At 43.7% G+C, this 16,522-nt stretch overlaps 1 protein-coding gene across 1 annotated transcript in view; it reads right to left on the reverse strand.

The window, feature by feature from the left end:
* Positions 1-760: 760 nt before the first annotated feature.
* Positions 761-16,522, reverse strand: part of SLC17A6 (solute carrier family 17 member 6) — a 50,939-nt gene continuing 35,177 nt past the window's right edge. Inside the window, exons 8-12 of the mRNA XM_030199449.1 lie at positions 16,014-16,163; positions 11,953-12,085; positions 6,651-6,761; positions 4,082-4,209; positions 761-1,096 (exon numbers count right to left, since the gene is read on the reverse strand). Coding sequence (XP_030055309.1) covers positions 761-1,096; positions 4,082-4,209; positions 6,651-6,761; positions 11,953-12,085; positions 16,014-16,163 — 858 coding nt within the window. The remainder of the gene's footprint in view (positions 1,097-4,081; positions 4,210-6,650; positions 6,762-11,952; positions 12,086-16,013; positions 16,164-16,522) is intronic.

A 16,522-nucleotide genomic window follows, 5' to 3' on the forward strand; every position in this document is an offset into this window, starting at 1 on the left:
TCTTTACAGATTCCCAGTATCAAGAAAACAAACCATTTTGATGCCTTCTACAGATCAATTGGGGGGGGGGGGGGGGGGGGGGAGGTTCACCACTTATGCTTAATAGCACATACATCAATGCTACCTGATACAGTAGTGGTGTGGGGCATTAGCAGCCATATAATAAAGTTTCTGTTAACATAAAGGTTTAGAAACTCATATGTATATTGTAATGGCAAAACTCTGTGCAATTTTAGCAAAGTATTGCACTAGTAATATGTCTGTGCTTTAATCCTTAGTCTGGAGTTTTCTTTTGAATACATTAAGGGCTCTGTTTGTTAAGGTGTGCCAGCGTTTTTAGCACGTGCTAAAAATTAGCATGCGCTAACGCTAGAGACACCCATAGGAATTATGGATGTCTCTAGCATTAGCACGTGCTAATTTTTAGTGTGTGCTAAAAATACTAGTGCACCTACAGCGCGGCTTAGTAAACAGGGCCCTATGGAACTAATTGCATGAATAGTTTGCACCATTGAACCCTTAAAATCCTAACGTCTCTAGATCAGATGCACCTGGATGAAGGTGATAATGTGCCACAACTTGGACAGATTGCACTTCAATGACAGTTTTTCTTTTCATTTTTAGCTTTTTTCCTTTTTTTTTTTTTTTTTACAATTGAATGTACTGTTTTGATGTGTTTATATTTTACACTACATTTTGTTGTGCAATCACAATGAAGTTAATCACAAACACTACAAAATATATCTAATATTTCTCTTTGTTATGAATAGTCATCTTCTTCCCTATAATTGTATGAATCTTGTCCTTCTTCCTGTACAAATTCCTCTTTCTTTTCCCATCCAGTTGGCCATGCACTGTTGATCTGCGTAGTAGCACCATAAGATTTAGCTGTACCGTAATTGATGTAGCCTTGAGTAATGTCCCCTGTTTCCTCTGCAAGTTCATCCTCATCAATGAAGCCACATTTTTCTTCACTTGTACTCTCAGGGTCTGCCCATGGTTGTTTTTCACCAGATGCAAAAATTCCATAGAATATAACTCCACCATAGTGAACTAGCGCAGCAATAAGGAAGACATATTGCCATTCTTCGCGTGTCTGTAAAAGGGGACAGAATCAGATACAATTGGTATGTAACCCTTTCATGCCCATAAATGTTTAACTTATTTCAGTTGCCTTATGGATGCTGTGTAGCACCTTTGTTTTTCAGTTTGTTGCAGCTATACCCAAGTCCCTGATTGGGACAGAAAAAGGCTTTCCTAAGTGACATCCACATAGCAGCTGAATATCTCAGTTATCTGCATAGTGCGATCAGCTTACCGCTGTGTCTGGATATTCTGTGGCAGACGTCTGAATCGTGCTGCTGAATCTCTGAATTATTTTTGTCTATGGTAGCTGCTGTTTTAGGAGAACACTAACCATGGCAGGCTCAACACTGGCGGGTAAGTTTGTACCTAAGGCAATACAGAATGTGAAAGACGACTGACGCAAGCCGGGCATGGATCCCCGCTATTCTGTAATACTGCACACATGTTTTGTGAACACCCCTGACCCTCCCATGCCCCTCCCATAGCCACACCCTCTTTTGAGTTGCACGTGATCCAATTTAGTCAATCACTGATACAGAACAGCACACAGCCAGATCGGGCCCAAATTTTTTCAGACTGTTTGTTGACCCATGACATGAAATATTGGCCATCTCAACATTCTGGATCTGCTACTTTAGTCACCTTTTCCCAGACATGGTCACATATAATGGCAACAGGAGGCACTATTACCCATTTCCTTATACTATCTCCTTTTAGAATCACTGTAGCAAACTGCTGGTTACTACCACCGCATTAACGCTTGACAGGCTTGGAAAAGTACACTCCAGATTGGAGTACATGGAAGTTTTAGATGTTTTCTTTGTAAGAGCAAAATGTTCTTCAAATGCAATTCTGCTCTGTATATGGGGGGAGGGGAGGAGAAGACAGAGGGGCCCTTTTACTAAGCCGCATAGGCGCCTACTTGTGCCCAACGTGCATCAATTCGGAATTACTGCCCAGCTACTGCATGGCTTGGGCAGTAATTTTGTTTTTTATACATGTCCACTACGCATGCCGGAAAATAATTTTTATTCTACGCGTATAGACCATTACTGCCTGGTTAACGTGTGAGACCTTATCGCTAAGTCAATGGGTGGCGGTAAGGTCACAGGCCCAAAATGGACATGCGCCAATTTTTACTTCACTGCATGTCCATTTTCGGACAAAAAAAAAGACCTTTTTTTGCAGGTGCGCTGAAAAATGGACCTGCGCGCCTCCAATACACGTGTCCACACCAGCTCTGGCCATTTTTCAGCACACCTTAGTAAAAGGACCCCAGAGTTTCCATTAAATGTGTTCTGCTCCACAAAAAGGACTAGAGGGCCTTTTACTAAGCTGCAGTAGAGCTAACACGCAGGTAGCACGCGCCAAATCAACACTACCGCCAGGGTAGTGTGGGCACATGGTGGTAATTTCGAAGTTGGCACAGTAGAAAATTATTTTCTATTTTCTACCACAGGGGTGTTCCCAGCAGTAATTGGCAGCATGGCCACATTGGCGCGCACTACCTGATTACCGCACGAGTAGCGTGTGAGCCCTTTATGCCAAGTAAACAGGTGGCGTTAAGGGCTCAGGCAGTAAATAGCCAAGTGCTACTTTTCATATTAGCAAATGGCCATTTACTGCCCCATTTAAAAAAATGCTTTTTCCCAGCCACAGTAAAAAATGGCCCAGCATGCACCCATTTCACGCATCCAAACTAGCGCAAGCCACTTTTTGCCGCAGCTTAGTAAAAGGACCCCTAGATTCTATAAATGATTCCTACAAATCAGTGCTGAAAAAATAGTGCTATTCTATAAGCCACACATAAATTTAGGCACGAGTTATAGAATAGCGCTTAGCGCTGGAAACCGCAACTACATTTAGGTTGACCATTTATACCAACGAAAACCTGGTATAAATCCCAGTGCATAAGTTAGGCGCAGATCCCCCTAATTCTATAACAACATGCATAAATTGCAGGGACAACCCTAACTTGCCCACGCCTTTTCAGGACCGTACAGTAAGATTTCGCACATCTCTTTATAGAATATTAGCCGTTAAGCACGTACCAACGGGTTAGTTTTTTGTTTTCCTATGGCCTCCCTCCCCTCCACCAACCCTGCCCTCTCCCCTGCCCTCCCCCCAGCATCTGTTTCCCTCAGTTCCGCCCCCTCCTTCCCTCCCTGCTTCCTCCTTCTCCGATTTCCAAGCCCATGTCCAAGCCCTTCTCCCTATTCGGCTGTACTGCTGGTGGAGGCGGGGCTTGGACTTCTACACTCTCAGCGTTCCGACTCTACTGCGCATTTGCAGGTGAGTCGGTCACTTGCCGTTTATATGTTTGATTCCTAAAAAGATGCACATGTAAATTCTAATTATTGTCAATTAGTGCTAATTGCTTATTATTACCCAATTATCAGTGCTGATTTGCTGATTATTCAATTAAGTTGCACAGGTAAATTGGGCACTCACCCAAATTTACATGCGTAACTCAAAGCACCATATATCAAATCCGGGGAAAAATGTAAAAAAAATGTTCCTTAGAATATATCTGCAGAACAGCTCTGAAGAAAGTCCTGTCTTCTAATCTACTGAAATTAGAATTCATGGTGCAGTGATTTGGAAAATGAAAGGTACAGGCAGGAACTAGTTTCTTTGACCAAAAACTTAAAATGTGCACCATCAAATTTTGCATGTTTGTTGCATTTTGCTGTCTGCTTGGCAATTTCTTAAGGGAGAGGAAGAGATAACTTAGATGGGCAGACTGGATAGGCCATCTACTCTTTATCTGTCTTCATTTTCTATGTTTCTCACAGCTATTTATTGCAGAAGGCAGGACTGTATTGAGAATATTCCTAGCCCATGGGAATTATAGCTATTTTCAGTAATCATGTTCTCTAAGAGTAAAATATAAGAATTATTCTAATGTCGGACCTGAAGAATTACATCTCCTCTGCCCAGATCATTTAACTCATGCATTGATAATCCAAAATCCCATTGCATGGCTAGGCATTACCTTGTGCTTTGTCATTGCCCCGACAATTATAGGACAAACCATTCCAGACAATGTCCCAACTCCATTGGAAATACCCATCAGGATGCTGGCATATCGTGGGGCAATGTCCAGGTGGTTGACATTGAAACCTATTGGAAAAACATTCTTTTTATTGATGCTCTAAGAAATAGCCCTGCCACATTTCTGTGGAATAATAAACAATTTTGCTTTAAATGAATTAGAAGAACTGTTTTCTTTTCTGCAGAATATCTTTAATACACATTTTGTAAATAAATAGAATTAGATACCCTTTATTTGTGATTTTGATTTCACTTCCATAAAACATACGAAGGTTTGAAGTTTTGGAAAACTCATTCAATTGCTGTATATAGCAGAAAACCAGGTGTATGTCAGGGTTGCCAATCCTGCATTTTTTTTGCTGATTGTGTGCACTTTCTGGAAGTCACGGGTTGCGACTAAAAGTAGTGTGGGTTGTTTTTTTGGGGCGGCCACTGCTGGTTCCTCCTTCTGGCTCTCTCTACTGTCATCTTATTGGATAAATTTGGTGCTGGAATGAGGCTTGGTTCCAAATTGACCAATAGAAGGGTGAGGTGCGTGATGAGATCATCAGCTGATGATGACTCATCACGTGTCACTCTGGGGGGGAGAAGGAGGAGCAAAGCAGCAGAAACATATCAGGAGGAGAAAGCTCAGTAGTTAGAGCAGAGCAGCCATGTGGGAAATGAAGAGGAGCAAGCACACTATTTCTGGGATAAGCAGTATAAAATATTTTGTACTTTTTTGGGATCTTGCCAGGTATTTGTGGCCTGGATTGGCCACTGTTAGAAACAGAATGCTGGGCTTGATGGACCTTTGGTCTGTCCCAGTATGGCAATGCTTATGTACTTATATACTTATGGGTAAGACAACCCCCCCCCCCCCCCCCCCACTTGCTCCTCAGATAGCCCATTCGGTAGCTTTGGGATGCCTTTGGCTGCAGTTTGTGCTGAGAATATTTTTCCATCTGGCAGCCCTGATGTATGTGGAGCTATGATAAATATACAGATGGATGCAGCATGACCCTATGTTCCCCACTAACACTCCCTGTGAACTTGAGCAAGTCACTATCACCCACTGCATAGGTACCCTCTTAAAGGGCAGCTCTATAACTGGGTGCCTGTAGCTACGCATGTCTTGGATGAATAAGTGCACTATACACTATTCTATAAGGTAGCAATTAAGTTCTTTAATGTATAACTGCAAGGGGGTGTACATGAGGGCAGAGCAATATTGTGGTATGAGTATGTCTTCAATTTACACACATAACTTATAAAATACTATCAGTTATGCACATAGCATTGAATACATAGGCATGCCCATTTACACCTGCCATTGACTTGGCATAAATGATCACCCTTAATTTTAGGTGTGCCAATGTCGACTTGTGCCATAGGAGTCTACTTTTCAAAATTATTGGGGGTGCTAAGCCCAGTGGAAATAACCCTTCCTTGGACAAAAACAAGGAATTTTCTCAATATTGGGGGTGCTCAAGCACCCACAGCACCACAGAGTTGGCTCCTATGTGCTAATATTTTATAATAGCACCTTGGAGCACAGATGCCTTTATCGAATTGGTGTTCCGCGCACGGCATCAAGGCACTTAACTGAAGGTGTCCAGTTATAGAATTGCCCTCTTAGATTGTAAGTTGTTTTGGGAAGGGACTTTTTGCATTTGAATATTGATAATCATTTGAAAGGAGGCTAAAACTCAAATACCATTACCGCGTAACCTGAAGATACCAAAGTACCATAAGGCTGACACTATAGGTCACGGCAGCCATCTTGAAGAGGTAGCTACGACAGGCATGAGCAAGTGGGCGCTGCTCCTGCCTGTTCCCCCACTAGACTACCTGGGATTGAGTAGGTAGGCCCAGAGGAATACTGGGGGGGGGGGGGGCTTTAATAATATTTGGGGGGACCAGGCCAGATATCATTATGCAAGTCCCAGCTGATATTCAGCAGGGTCTATCATAAGACCCAGCAGATAGTGCAGAACAAATTAGCCCTGGATATTCAGCCCTGGAACTGGATATCTGGAGCTAATTCTGCCCGCAGTGATCAGCATGTAAAATAACGCTGACTGCCACAAGTTGAATATTAGCCAGACGTTTTCTATGAAAAATTGAAAGCAGAGCTAACAACATTGATATTTATAAGGAAAGGGATTTTATCTTTATCTTACAACTTTTCAACAGTAGCTCAAGGCAAGTAATATTCAGGTACCTTTCTGTCCCTGGAGGACTTACAGTCTAAGACCATATCTGAGGAAATGAAAGGTTATTCAACTCGCCCCAGATCAGAAGGGGGTGCGATCAGAACGCTGATTTCCCTGATTCTTAGCCCACGCCTCCATTCTGCTGTACGTAATGCAGTCCATTCAAGACAAAACAAATTTCTGCTCTATTGGGTAGTTCAGCTAAAATAATTTGAAATGCGATAGGAAAATGAATTTCAGCCTCACTTGAAGAAATGTTTAACTAGCATTATACTCCTTTTCTATGAATTTTTGAATGCAAATCTTATGTCTTACCAGATATGGCAAATCCACTGAAGCCAACAGCAAGGACTAAGAATGAAATAGCCACGCCTCTACTGTGAGAATAACCTACCACCAGCAGAAGTGTCGCTTCCATACCAAATCCTTGAAAGGGAAGGAAAACAAAACAGTCAGTACAAGAATAAGCTTTTTGTTCTATGTACGACATCATACTTTTATAAATAATCTGGAAATCTAAAATGTTTGATCATTTACAAAACCTCAAAAGTGGAAAGAATGAAGCACCAAGATGTTTACTAATCACTGTATATACAGGTGCAAAAATACTGTCCCAAGAGGATTTACAAACTCAAATATGGTCCAAGAGAACCTCACAAACTCAATACAGGCTATCCTTCAGCTTGTCAGCCTTCATCAGGAGTTAAATGCTATTTTGAGCTGTGAATGATATCAAGGAGTTCCAAATACCAAGAAAAAGTGAAAATCTCGAGCAGCTGTACTTCACTCTATAATGGGTGTCCTTTGCCAAAATATGAAATGAGAAACAGCTGCAGAATTCGCAATGCTTAAGCTCTAAACTAGCTTGCCAAAATTCAATGAAAGTGCAGCAGTTGTACTGCAAAGAGCAAATATAAATGTGAGCACATCATTCGATTAAGATGTTTGTAAACCTCCTATATGAAGGATTTTTTTATTGTGTTATCTGCTTAGAATCTAGATGGAAATTAGCAGAACATAAGACCCATATAGTATAGTAAAGCATTCTTCAGGCTAATTTTCATAGCTTTTTACTTTGTCTGTATATGTGTTATGGGTTGGTATTTCCTTATATCATTGCTGACTTTAATTCTTTAGGGGCCATTTTACTAAGCTGGTTCAGTTTTGAAGTACTGCCCAGCTACCACGTGGCCCTGGCAATAATTTCATTTTTTACGCACGTCCACTAATCGTGCCGGAAACTTTCTGGTGCATGGCGCTAACCGGGCAGTAATCAGCATTGTACCTGTGTAGACCATTACCGCCTGGTTAACATGTGAGACTTTACTGCTAGGTCAATGGGTAGCAGTAAGGTCTCAGGCCCAAAATGGACATGTGCCAATTTTTATTTTGCCACACATCCATTTTCAGACAAAAATAAAGGCCTTTTTTGCAGGCACCCTGAAAAATGGATCTACGTATGTCAAATACACGTCTACACCAGCGCAGGCCATTTTTCAGCACACCTTAGTAAAAGGACCCCTTAGTTAATTCTTTGTATATTCTAAATACAATTTTTTTTTAAGTCTGTAAACAGGATGCCTCTAAAGCAGGGGTGTTTAACCTAGTACTCAGGACACACTATACTGATTTTATTAAACTTTATGCTTATATTTATGGGTGCTATTATCCATATTCACATTGATTTACTTATTTTACTTACTAGTAAAAAAGGCCCGTTTCTGGCTGAAATGAAACGGGCGCTAGCAAGGTTTTGTGCAGAGTGTGTATGTTTGAGAGAGTGTCTGTGAGAGTGACTGTGTGAGAGTGAGAATGTGCAAGTGTGTGTGTGTGACAGAGAGTGGGTGTGAGTGTGTCTGTGAGAGAGCGTGTGTGTATGTGAGAATGAGTGTGTGCAAGTGCGTATGTGAGACAGTGAGTGTCCTTCCCTGTCTCCCCTGTCAGGTGTCAGGACTGGGGGGACTGTGGACAGTCATGAAGGCAGCCCCTACCAAAATAATGAAAGCAAGACCATTTGTATAATAATCACTGCATTCCAGAGAACAAAATGGAGCTATCTTTTGCTTTCTGTATTCAGTAGCTGACAGGCTTGCTAGACTTACCTAAGTGGCTGCAGCTGAAATACACTGAAAACAAAGCAAGGAAACCTATGAGACGTAGATACGGCCATCCCCTTGGCCTCTGACGCTCCTCCCTTCTTCTATTTGACTTCCCTCTGATAGGTCCGTCATTCGGTGTGAAGCTCCTCTCTTTTCCTGTTTCAGTTCCCTTTGATAGGTCAGAGCGGTGCAGCTGTGACACTCCTCCCTTCTCTGATAGGTCAGGGTGGGGCAGAGATGTAGTGTGCTTAAAAATGGTTACAGAGCTTCGAAAATACGAACTGTTGAAGCCTCAGAGTGTGCTTTAGAACGTTGAGGGTGCTTTTTATGTGCAGATTGGGCGTGGCCTACGGCCCAGATGGGCGTGGCTGAGACTGAGGGTGAGTAGTCTGAATAGCCTAGCCTACCAGGAGGACAGGAGTTCAGGACAGATGGAGTGAGCTTCAGAACGTCTGAGGGGAGTTTTTATTTGTATAGATTATATTTATTTTGAGATTATTAATTTTCTTGAATTTTTTATTTAAAAGGACCCCTGAAGACTTGTATGCCGAAACATGGCCCGTGTTGGGTCTCATTCAGATTGAAGTGTAACCATTATGGAAGAATAAGTTTGATGAACACTTTTATTAGCATATTGACTTTTATTTATAGCTTGGGACATTTGTGTTTTTGGTGACTTCCACCCTTGTTTTGGCTTGTCTCTTGACTTCCTGTGGAAGCTTTTTGTTTTCCTTTTTTTTCTGTAGAAATGGTGTCATGGGCAGATCAGGGGTGTTTCTTTAAGTCACGCATGGAGTTAGAGAACAAGGGTATCCACACCCAAATTTATGTGTAGGTATTTGCACCACATCTTAGTTGGTGCAAATGGCCATGCGTAAAGTTAGGTGCAATTCCCAGGCATAAATGTTAATCTATAAACCGCACCCAACTTTAAGCATTATTTGTAGAATACCGCTTTTTCAGCGCCAATTTTTGGGGCACTATATATAGAGTTCACTCCTTAGCGTGTACATGCTGGGCATGCACCTAACCTACCCATGCCCTGTCCACATGCATCCCCCCCCCCCCTTTGCAGTTATACACTATCCCCCAAATTCTATATATCATGCTGAGATTTCCATGCATATAACTTAATTAGTTAACATGCTAATTAGAACTGATAATTGGATGTTACCAGGAAATTATCAGCACTAATCAGCATTAATTAGAATTTACTTTCACTATCTGCTATGCATATTCTGCAAAGCGGTGCATATAAATTCTAATGCACACTGCTGAAAAAGGGGTGTGGCTCTGGGTGTGGAATGAGCAGGTCATGGGCATTCCAGAAAATTATGCGCAGCATTATAGAATACACCTGCTCTGCACTTAACTTAGGTGCCGGTATTTATACTAAGTTTTACTTGGCCTAGATGGCCACACCTGGTGTTAGGCCGCTCAGTATATTCTATATAATTCATGGAAATTTAGGTTTATTCTATAAAGTATGCCTAAATTAAGATGTACTATATAGAATGCGCCTAGATGAATTTCATTTCGTTGCCAGATTTTTAGGTATGATATATAGAATCTAGTTCTATAGTTTTATGTGCTAAGTTTATAGAATAGCAGCTAAGGGCACTTACACATGTAAGTGTAAATTACTGCCAATTTGTGCCAATTCATTCCAATTATCAGCAATTATTGGTTGCTAGTGCCTATTAGAGCCTAATTTGCCAATTAACTTCTGAAAATTACTGGCACTATTCTATAACCTGTGTGCACAATTTTGCATGCTAAGTGCTAAAATATGGCACGGTTATAAAATGAGGGCTATATGTCCAGCAAGGGTCAGTCTGATGGCTCGGGTAGTGCTCAGTGGAAAGTTCCCAGTTCGATACCTACAGTACATTAGACCTTCAGCTGAATTGAGTGGGACTGGGGAAACTGTGGGGGACCACGTTCATAGCCCTCAGAAGAGAGGACATCATGGTCATTGCTTAAAGGTGACACTTTTCAGCCAGATAGATGGCCATGATTGCAAATTTATGAAATGAAGCTCTAGGGCATAGCCCATGCAATAACCAGACTAGGTATTTAATTTGGAAGGTTCGGAGAAAAGTCCTGGAGGTTGTAAATGAAGCTTCATCGCAGCTCTGGTTCCAATTGATCTGAAAGTATTTTTTAAAAACTAGGAGGAAACTACCGGATTAAAAAAAAGTACAGCAAAAGCTACTTCAGTAGGCCACCAAAGATATGTAGATTTTACTTTGATTTCTTATTGAGCAGTTTTCTGTTTAATGTTACAAGAACATTTCTTTGTACATGGAGATTATAGTCTCAAGGATAATCTGTAGCATTTCTTGAATTCAGAAAATATTTATGGGCATCTGTTCATAGTGTTCATTCCAGTCTGGCAGACTGGGCTTATTAAATTAATTATATAAAGAAGTGTAAACAAAAAGTCAATTATTAGCTTGAGTTTAGAAAATCTGATTTGTTGAAACATGTTAAAACATCAAATCTTTAATAGCGTGACAATGTTCAGCTAGGAGTTAGATGAGTTTCATGATCCTGTACATTTAATATTGTTTTAATAAATACCGTGTTTCCCCGAAAATAGGACATCCTCCGAAAATAAGACCTAGTAGAGGTCTTGCTGCAATTTGAAAATATAAGGCCTCCCCCGAAAATAAGACCTAGCAGGGGAGGCCTTATTTTTCGGGGAAAGATCCGGGTCACCCCCCCACCCGAGATCGCAGGCTCCCCCCCTCGATCGGCAGCTCACCCCACACTCAGTCACTCCCGGAACTAACCTCTTAAACGCTTCCTTTCACCTTCGCACTCGCCGCAAGCAGCAGAGCAGGCCACTCCTTTCTTCCATGTCCCGCCCTCGCCTGACGTTACGTTACGTCAGGCGAGGGCGGGACACGGAAGGAAGGAGCGGCCTGCCCTGCTGCTTGCTACGAGTGCGAAGATGAATGGTGAAAGGAAGCATTTAAGAGGTTAGTTCCGGGAGCGACTGAGGGCGGGGGGAGCCGGCGATCGAGGGGGGGGAGCCGGCGATCTCGGTTGGGGGGACGACCTCAGGTGGGGGGGCGACCCAATGTTTCCCCGAAAAATAAGGCCTTCCCTGAAAATAAGGCCTAGCGGGTCTTGGGGAGCAAAAATTAATATAAGACAGTGTCTTATTTTCGGGGAAACACGGTATATACAAATGTACTTGTGTTATCCAGATAGATTGGGACAGAAAAAAAGCTATCCTAAGTGACATTCAAATAGCATCTGAATATCTCAGCTATCTGCAGAGTGTGACATCTGGATCCTGCTGCTGAATCTCTGAATTATTTTTTGTCTATGGTGGCCGTTATTTTAGGAGAAAACTGACTACTGCAGGCTCAAAACTAGGGGTAAGTTTGTACCTAAGGCAACAGAGATTGTGAAAGACAACTGCGCAATTTGGGCATGGATACCCCCTATTCTGTATTTCTGCCACAAGGATATATCATATGTTGGGGAATGAAAATAAAGTGACTTACCCCCACAATTCATTATTTTTCTTACAGTAGTAGTTGAAAGGATTTCTTTACTTCTGAGAAAGTCGGCAATTTGTCCTCCAATGGGCACGATGATCGTCATGACTAGATGTGGCACAGCAGATAACATGCCTACCTAATGGAAGAGTATGCATTAGAAGACATCTGTATAAACAGAGGGAACATACATCACAAACTGAGGAGCTTTTTTACCAAGCAGTGCTAAAATGTGGCCTGTGGCAGCCTCAACATGGCTCTTTTCCACGCACTGAGTCCACTTTTAGTGCTGCTGGTAAAAGGCAGCATTTTCTGTTTTCTTAATAACGGCCACATGCTAATTTCCTTATTAGCGTGTGGCTATTAGCGTGTCAGCCCTTACCACCAACTATTTTGTAGGCAGTAAGAGCTCATGCACTAATCCTGGACTAACCAGTCAGAGGTCTTTTTATTAAGCTGCAGAGGCCGTTTTCCTTGTGCCAGGACCCGTTTTACCACAGTGGATAAAATGCCCCCCAAAAAGGGACATGTGGTAAGATAACTCTTACCAAATGGCCATGCGGCAGGAATCACTTATGCTACCCATTGAGGTGTCAGTAAGGGCTCCTGCAGTAACTCAGCGGTAACTGGGCAGTGAGCAGCAATGCCTGATTACTGCTGGGTTAGCGCTGTACTGAAAAAAATATTTTTTTTCTGACATGCCAGAATTGGCGCTCGCAGGAACCAGAACTACTGACGACAGCCACATTGAGCCAGCAGTAGTTCCAGGATAGCTTGTGGTAAGGCTGTGTTGGGCTTACTGCCACTTTGTAAAAGGGCCCCTTAGTACACAGCAATGCCCATGCGCTATCCGATTAGCATATCTGTGGCTACTCTCTGCCCCCAAACACACACCCCCAGTACTAAAAAATAAACATTTTTTCAAACTTATTGAATTGTGCAGCTAGTAAACTTATTGCTGAATAGTATAGCATCCACATACTTATCTCAGAATTAACTGCAAATGTATTATTGTAAAAACTTGAGTGAGTACAATGCAATGACATGAGCTTTTCAGATAAGCGTCACTGCACTGTACTCACCGCTGCTCAAGTTTTTTTTCTATAATCTTTTTCAGATAATTTACAAGTGAATTGGATGTACATTTTCTCCAGTTCTCCTGGCATGTGTTATATTTTGAAATATGATGCCAAACCAAAATGTTAATGTCTGCTTCCAAGAAAACTGTGATTAGAATTGGAATTTAATTATTATAATTAAGACTTCTAGCAGACAAGTTGGTCCTGAACAAATTCTTGACAGGTTGAAATAGCTTATAGGGCCCGCATAATAATCTTCTAAGCCCTTTTACAAAGCTGTGACAAAAAGAGGGCTTAGCCCTTACGCCAGTCTTTCTTGTGTACTAAGGCCATTTTGTGCCACAGCCAGAAAACGGTCAGTTTTCTATTTTCAGCATTAATGGCCATGCTCTAATGTTGCCATTGGCGAGTGGCCATTTGAGCATGGGCCCATACTGCCACCCATTTTGAAGGCAGTAAGGGCTCATGTGCTAATAATTTAGCAGTCCAGAAAAACGCACAAAGGACTCTCATGAATGGAACAAGTGTGCTTTATTAGTGACCCGACATGGTCGTGTTTTGGAATGACAAATGCCTCCCTCAGGCATAAATTCGAAACAACACTAAGGGACCCTTTTACTAAGGTGCGTAGGCGCCTACGTGTGTCCAACGCAGGGGCGTAGCCAGACTTCGGTGGGAAGGGGGCCAGAGCCCAAGGTGAGGGGCACATTGTAGCCCCCCCCCGGCGCCACGGACCCCCGCCACCTTTGACCCCCTGGCGCCCCTCCCCTTTCAACCCCCTTCCCACCACCGCCAACCCTCCCCCGAGTCCCCCACCACTGCCATCAGGTACCTGTGCTGGCGGGGGTCTCCAACCCCTGTCAGCCGAAGTCCTCCTCAGCCGGTCTCCAGCTTCCACAGAAACAGAATCCTAGGCTTCCACATCAGCTGCAGCAACGCATCGGCCCAGAGACTGGCTGAAGAGGACTTTGGCTGGCGGGGCTTGGGGACCCCCGCCAGCACAGGTACCCGATGGCGGCGGGGGGAAGGGGGTCGAAAGGGTCGGTGGGGGCCAGGGCCATATCTGGGGGGGCCAGGCCCCTGTGGCCCCACATAGCTATGCCCCTGGTCCAACGTGCATCAAATTGGAACTACCGCCCGGCTACCGCATGCCCCAGGCAGTAATTCCATTTTTTACGCACGTCCAAAACGCGCGGTAGAAATTTTCTACCACATTTCGCTTACCCAGTGGTAATTGGCAGTGTACATGCACTGATGATTATGCTTGGTTAATGCCTGAGACCTTACCACTAAGTTCATGGGTGGTGGTAAACTCTCATGCTGAAAATGGACGTGCGCTGGCTTAAATTTTGCCGCATGTCCATTTTTTGCCATAAAAAAGGCCCTTTTTGCAGACATGGTGAAAAATGGACCTGCGTGCTTCCAAAACATGCACCTACACCAGCACAGGCAATTTTTCGGCGCGCCTTAATAAAATTGCCCCTAAGTTGTACCTCGGAATATGTATGTGGTGGCACAACACAATAATAGTCCACTCTCATTATGTGACAGCTCGGGTGGATGCTCTGGGCTTACGCTGCCAGATCTAGACTTGCTCCTCAGGGAAGCGATGCGAAGCCGAGGAGCGAGTGATAGAGGAAGCAATTCTACCTAACCCTCTGGTCCTTAAAATTGTAAAAAATAACCTTTAGGACTACAGCTCTTCTGTCAATGCTGTGCTTGCATGAAAAGATAGCAAAAGCATTGAGTCCCTTTTATTAAAGCTTAGTTTGCACTAAATGACATTAGCCCGCACTAAGTACCACATTGCCATAGGTATAAAAATGGATGCACAGCATGTAGCGCACGCTAATGTCTGTTACCATGTGCTAACCTTCAGTAAACCTACACATATCAGTGCCAATGCATAGACATATAAAGCACTTAGGGGTCCTTTTACTAAGTTGGGGTAAAGGGGGGGGGGCTCCACTAGCAGCATTGCATGTTTTTGACACATGCTGAGGCCCCCTTTTACCATAGTGGGTAAAAGGCTGTCTTTTTTTCTCAACAAGAAATGGCAGTGGGGTAAGTGAACCACTTTCTGCGTGGCCATTTTTGAGGGAAGCACTTACCGCCAGTGGTGTAGGAAGGGGTGGCGGGAGGGGTGGTCCGCCCCGGGTGCATGCACTCGGGGGGTGCCGACCCCGTTGGTTCCCTGCTCTCTCTGCCCCGGAACAGGTTACTTCCTGTTCCGGGGCAGAGAGAGCAGGGAACCAGCGGGGCCGACGCAGCTCCGAGTGACGTGCACTCGGGGCGGATCAGCCCTCCCGCAGGTAAGAATGCGGTCCGGGGGGGTGCGTTCCGGGGGGGTGCGCCGCAGAGGGGGAGTCGCGCCGTGCTGCACCCAGGGGGGGGGGGTGTGTGCAGCGGCGACCCGCCCCGGATGCCATTAGCCCTCGCTACGGCACTGCTTACCGCCACCCATTGAGGTGGCGGTAAGGGCTCCCGCATTAACTTGGTGCTGCAAAAATAGAAAATATTTTTGTAGCGCCAGAAATGGTGCGCACTGCTGGTGGGAACTACTGCTGGGCTCCTGTGGTAGCCCGGCGGGAGTTCCAGATTGACGCACGGCAAGCCTGTTGCTTCATGCCAGCCTTTTAGTAAAAGGGCCTCTTAGTGCTAGATTTACTCAAATGCATTATTGTGTTCTCTTGCAGCTAACACATGTTATTAAATACACTGCATAAAATAAATCTGCTTAAGTAAAGCATTTCAACTTGGTAGTATTATTAGTACATTTAGCCCTTAGTGATGCTGTTCTTTTTGTGCATGCGGAAATTCTTAAGATTTATACAAATACACAAACATTCCCTGCAATCCTATACATGTTTTATAAAAGCTTCCACATTCAGTGAGCGTAAAAGTCCTGACCTGAATATCAGCTTTTGACCTAGACACCCTGTGCAAAATCAGGCCTCATGTATAAATAAGAAGCCTGCTGGGAAATACCTTGCTGATTTCGAACCCAAACACTTCCTCGAAATATGCAGGTTGACTAATAAGGAGCAAATAAAATGTCCAACTTCTGCAGAAGTTTGCAACAATGATTGCATAGACAGGCATTGAGGTAAAAAACTTTCTCCAGGGAGTCTTGAATTTCTGAAACAGATACATAGAGAATAGTCAACATTTCATACAATGGCCAATGTTTTCTCAGGATTTGTTAATAACCCAAGTAAACACGGTAAGCCACAGGGGTCTTGCCTGGGAACTTTTCAAATGCGTCAACTTGTAGATGAACATCCTATATAATAATTCTCACCTCCAACGTCCTAAAGTAGCTGCCTGTGTCCATGGCTCCTGGAGTTGCTGAGCTAGGCTCCGTAGCCAGGCTGACGTCACTCCGCGTGTTTCCCTACTCCCCCCCCCCGCCTGGGAATCAGCTGTGAGTGCGCCGCTCAAACACCCCCTCCGCGCATCACCCAAGCCCCCCCAGCACATAAAACACCCCCTCCCCC

Source organism: Microcaecilia unicolor, chromosome 4, assembly GCF_901765095.1.
Source record: "Microcaecilia unicolor chromosome 4, aMicUni1.1, whole genome shotgun sequence".
Taxonomy (NCBI): domain Eukaryota; kingdom Metazoa; phylum Chordata; class Amphibia; order Gymnophiona; family Siphonopidae; genus Microcaecilia; species Microcaecilia unicolor.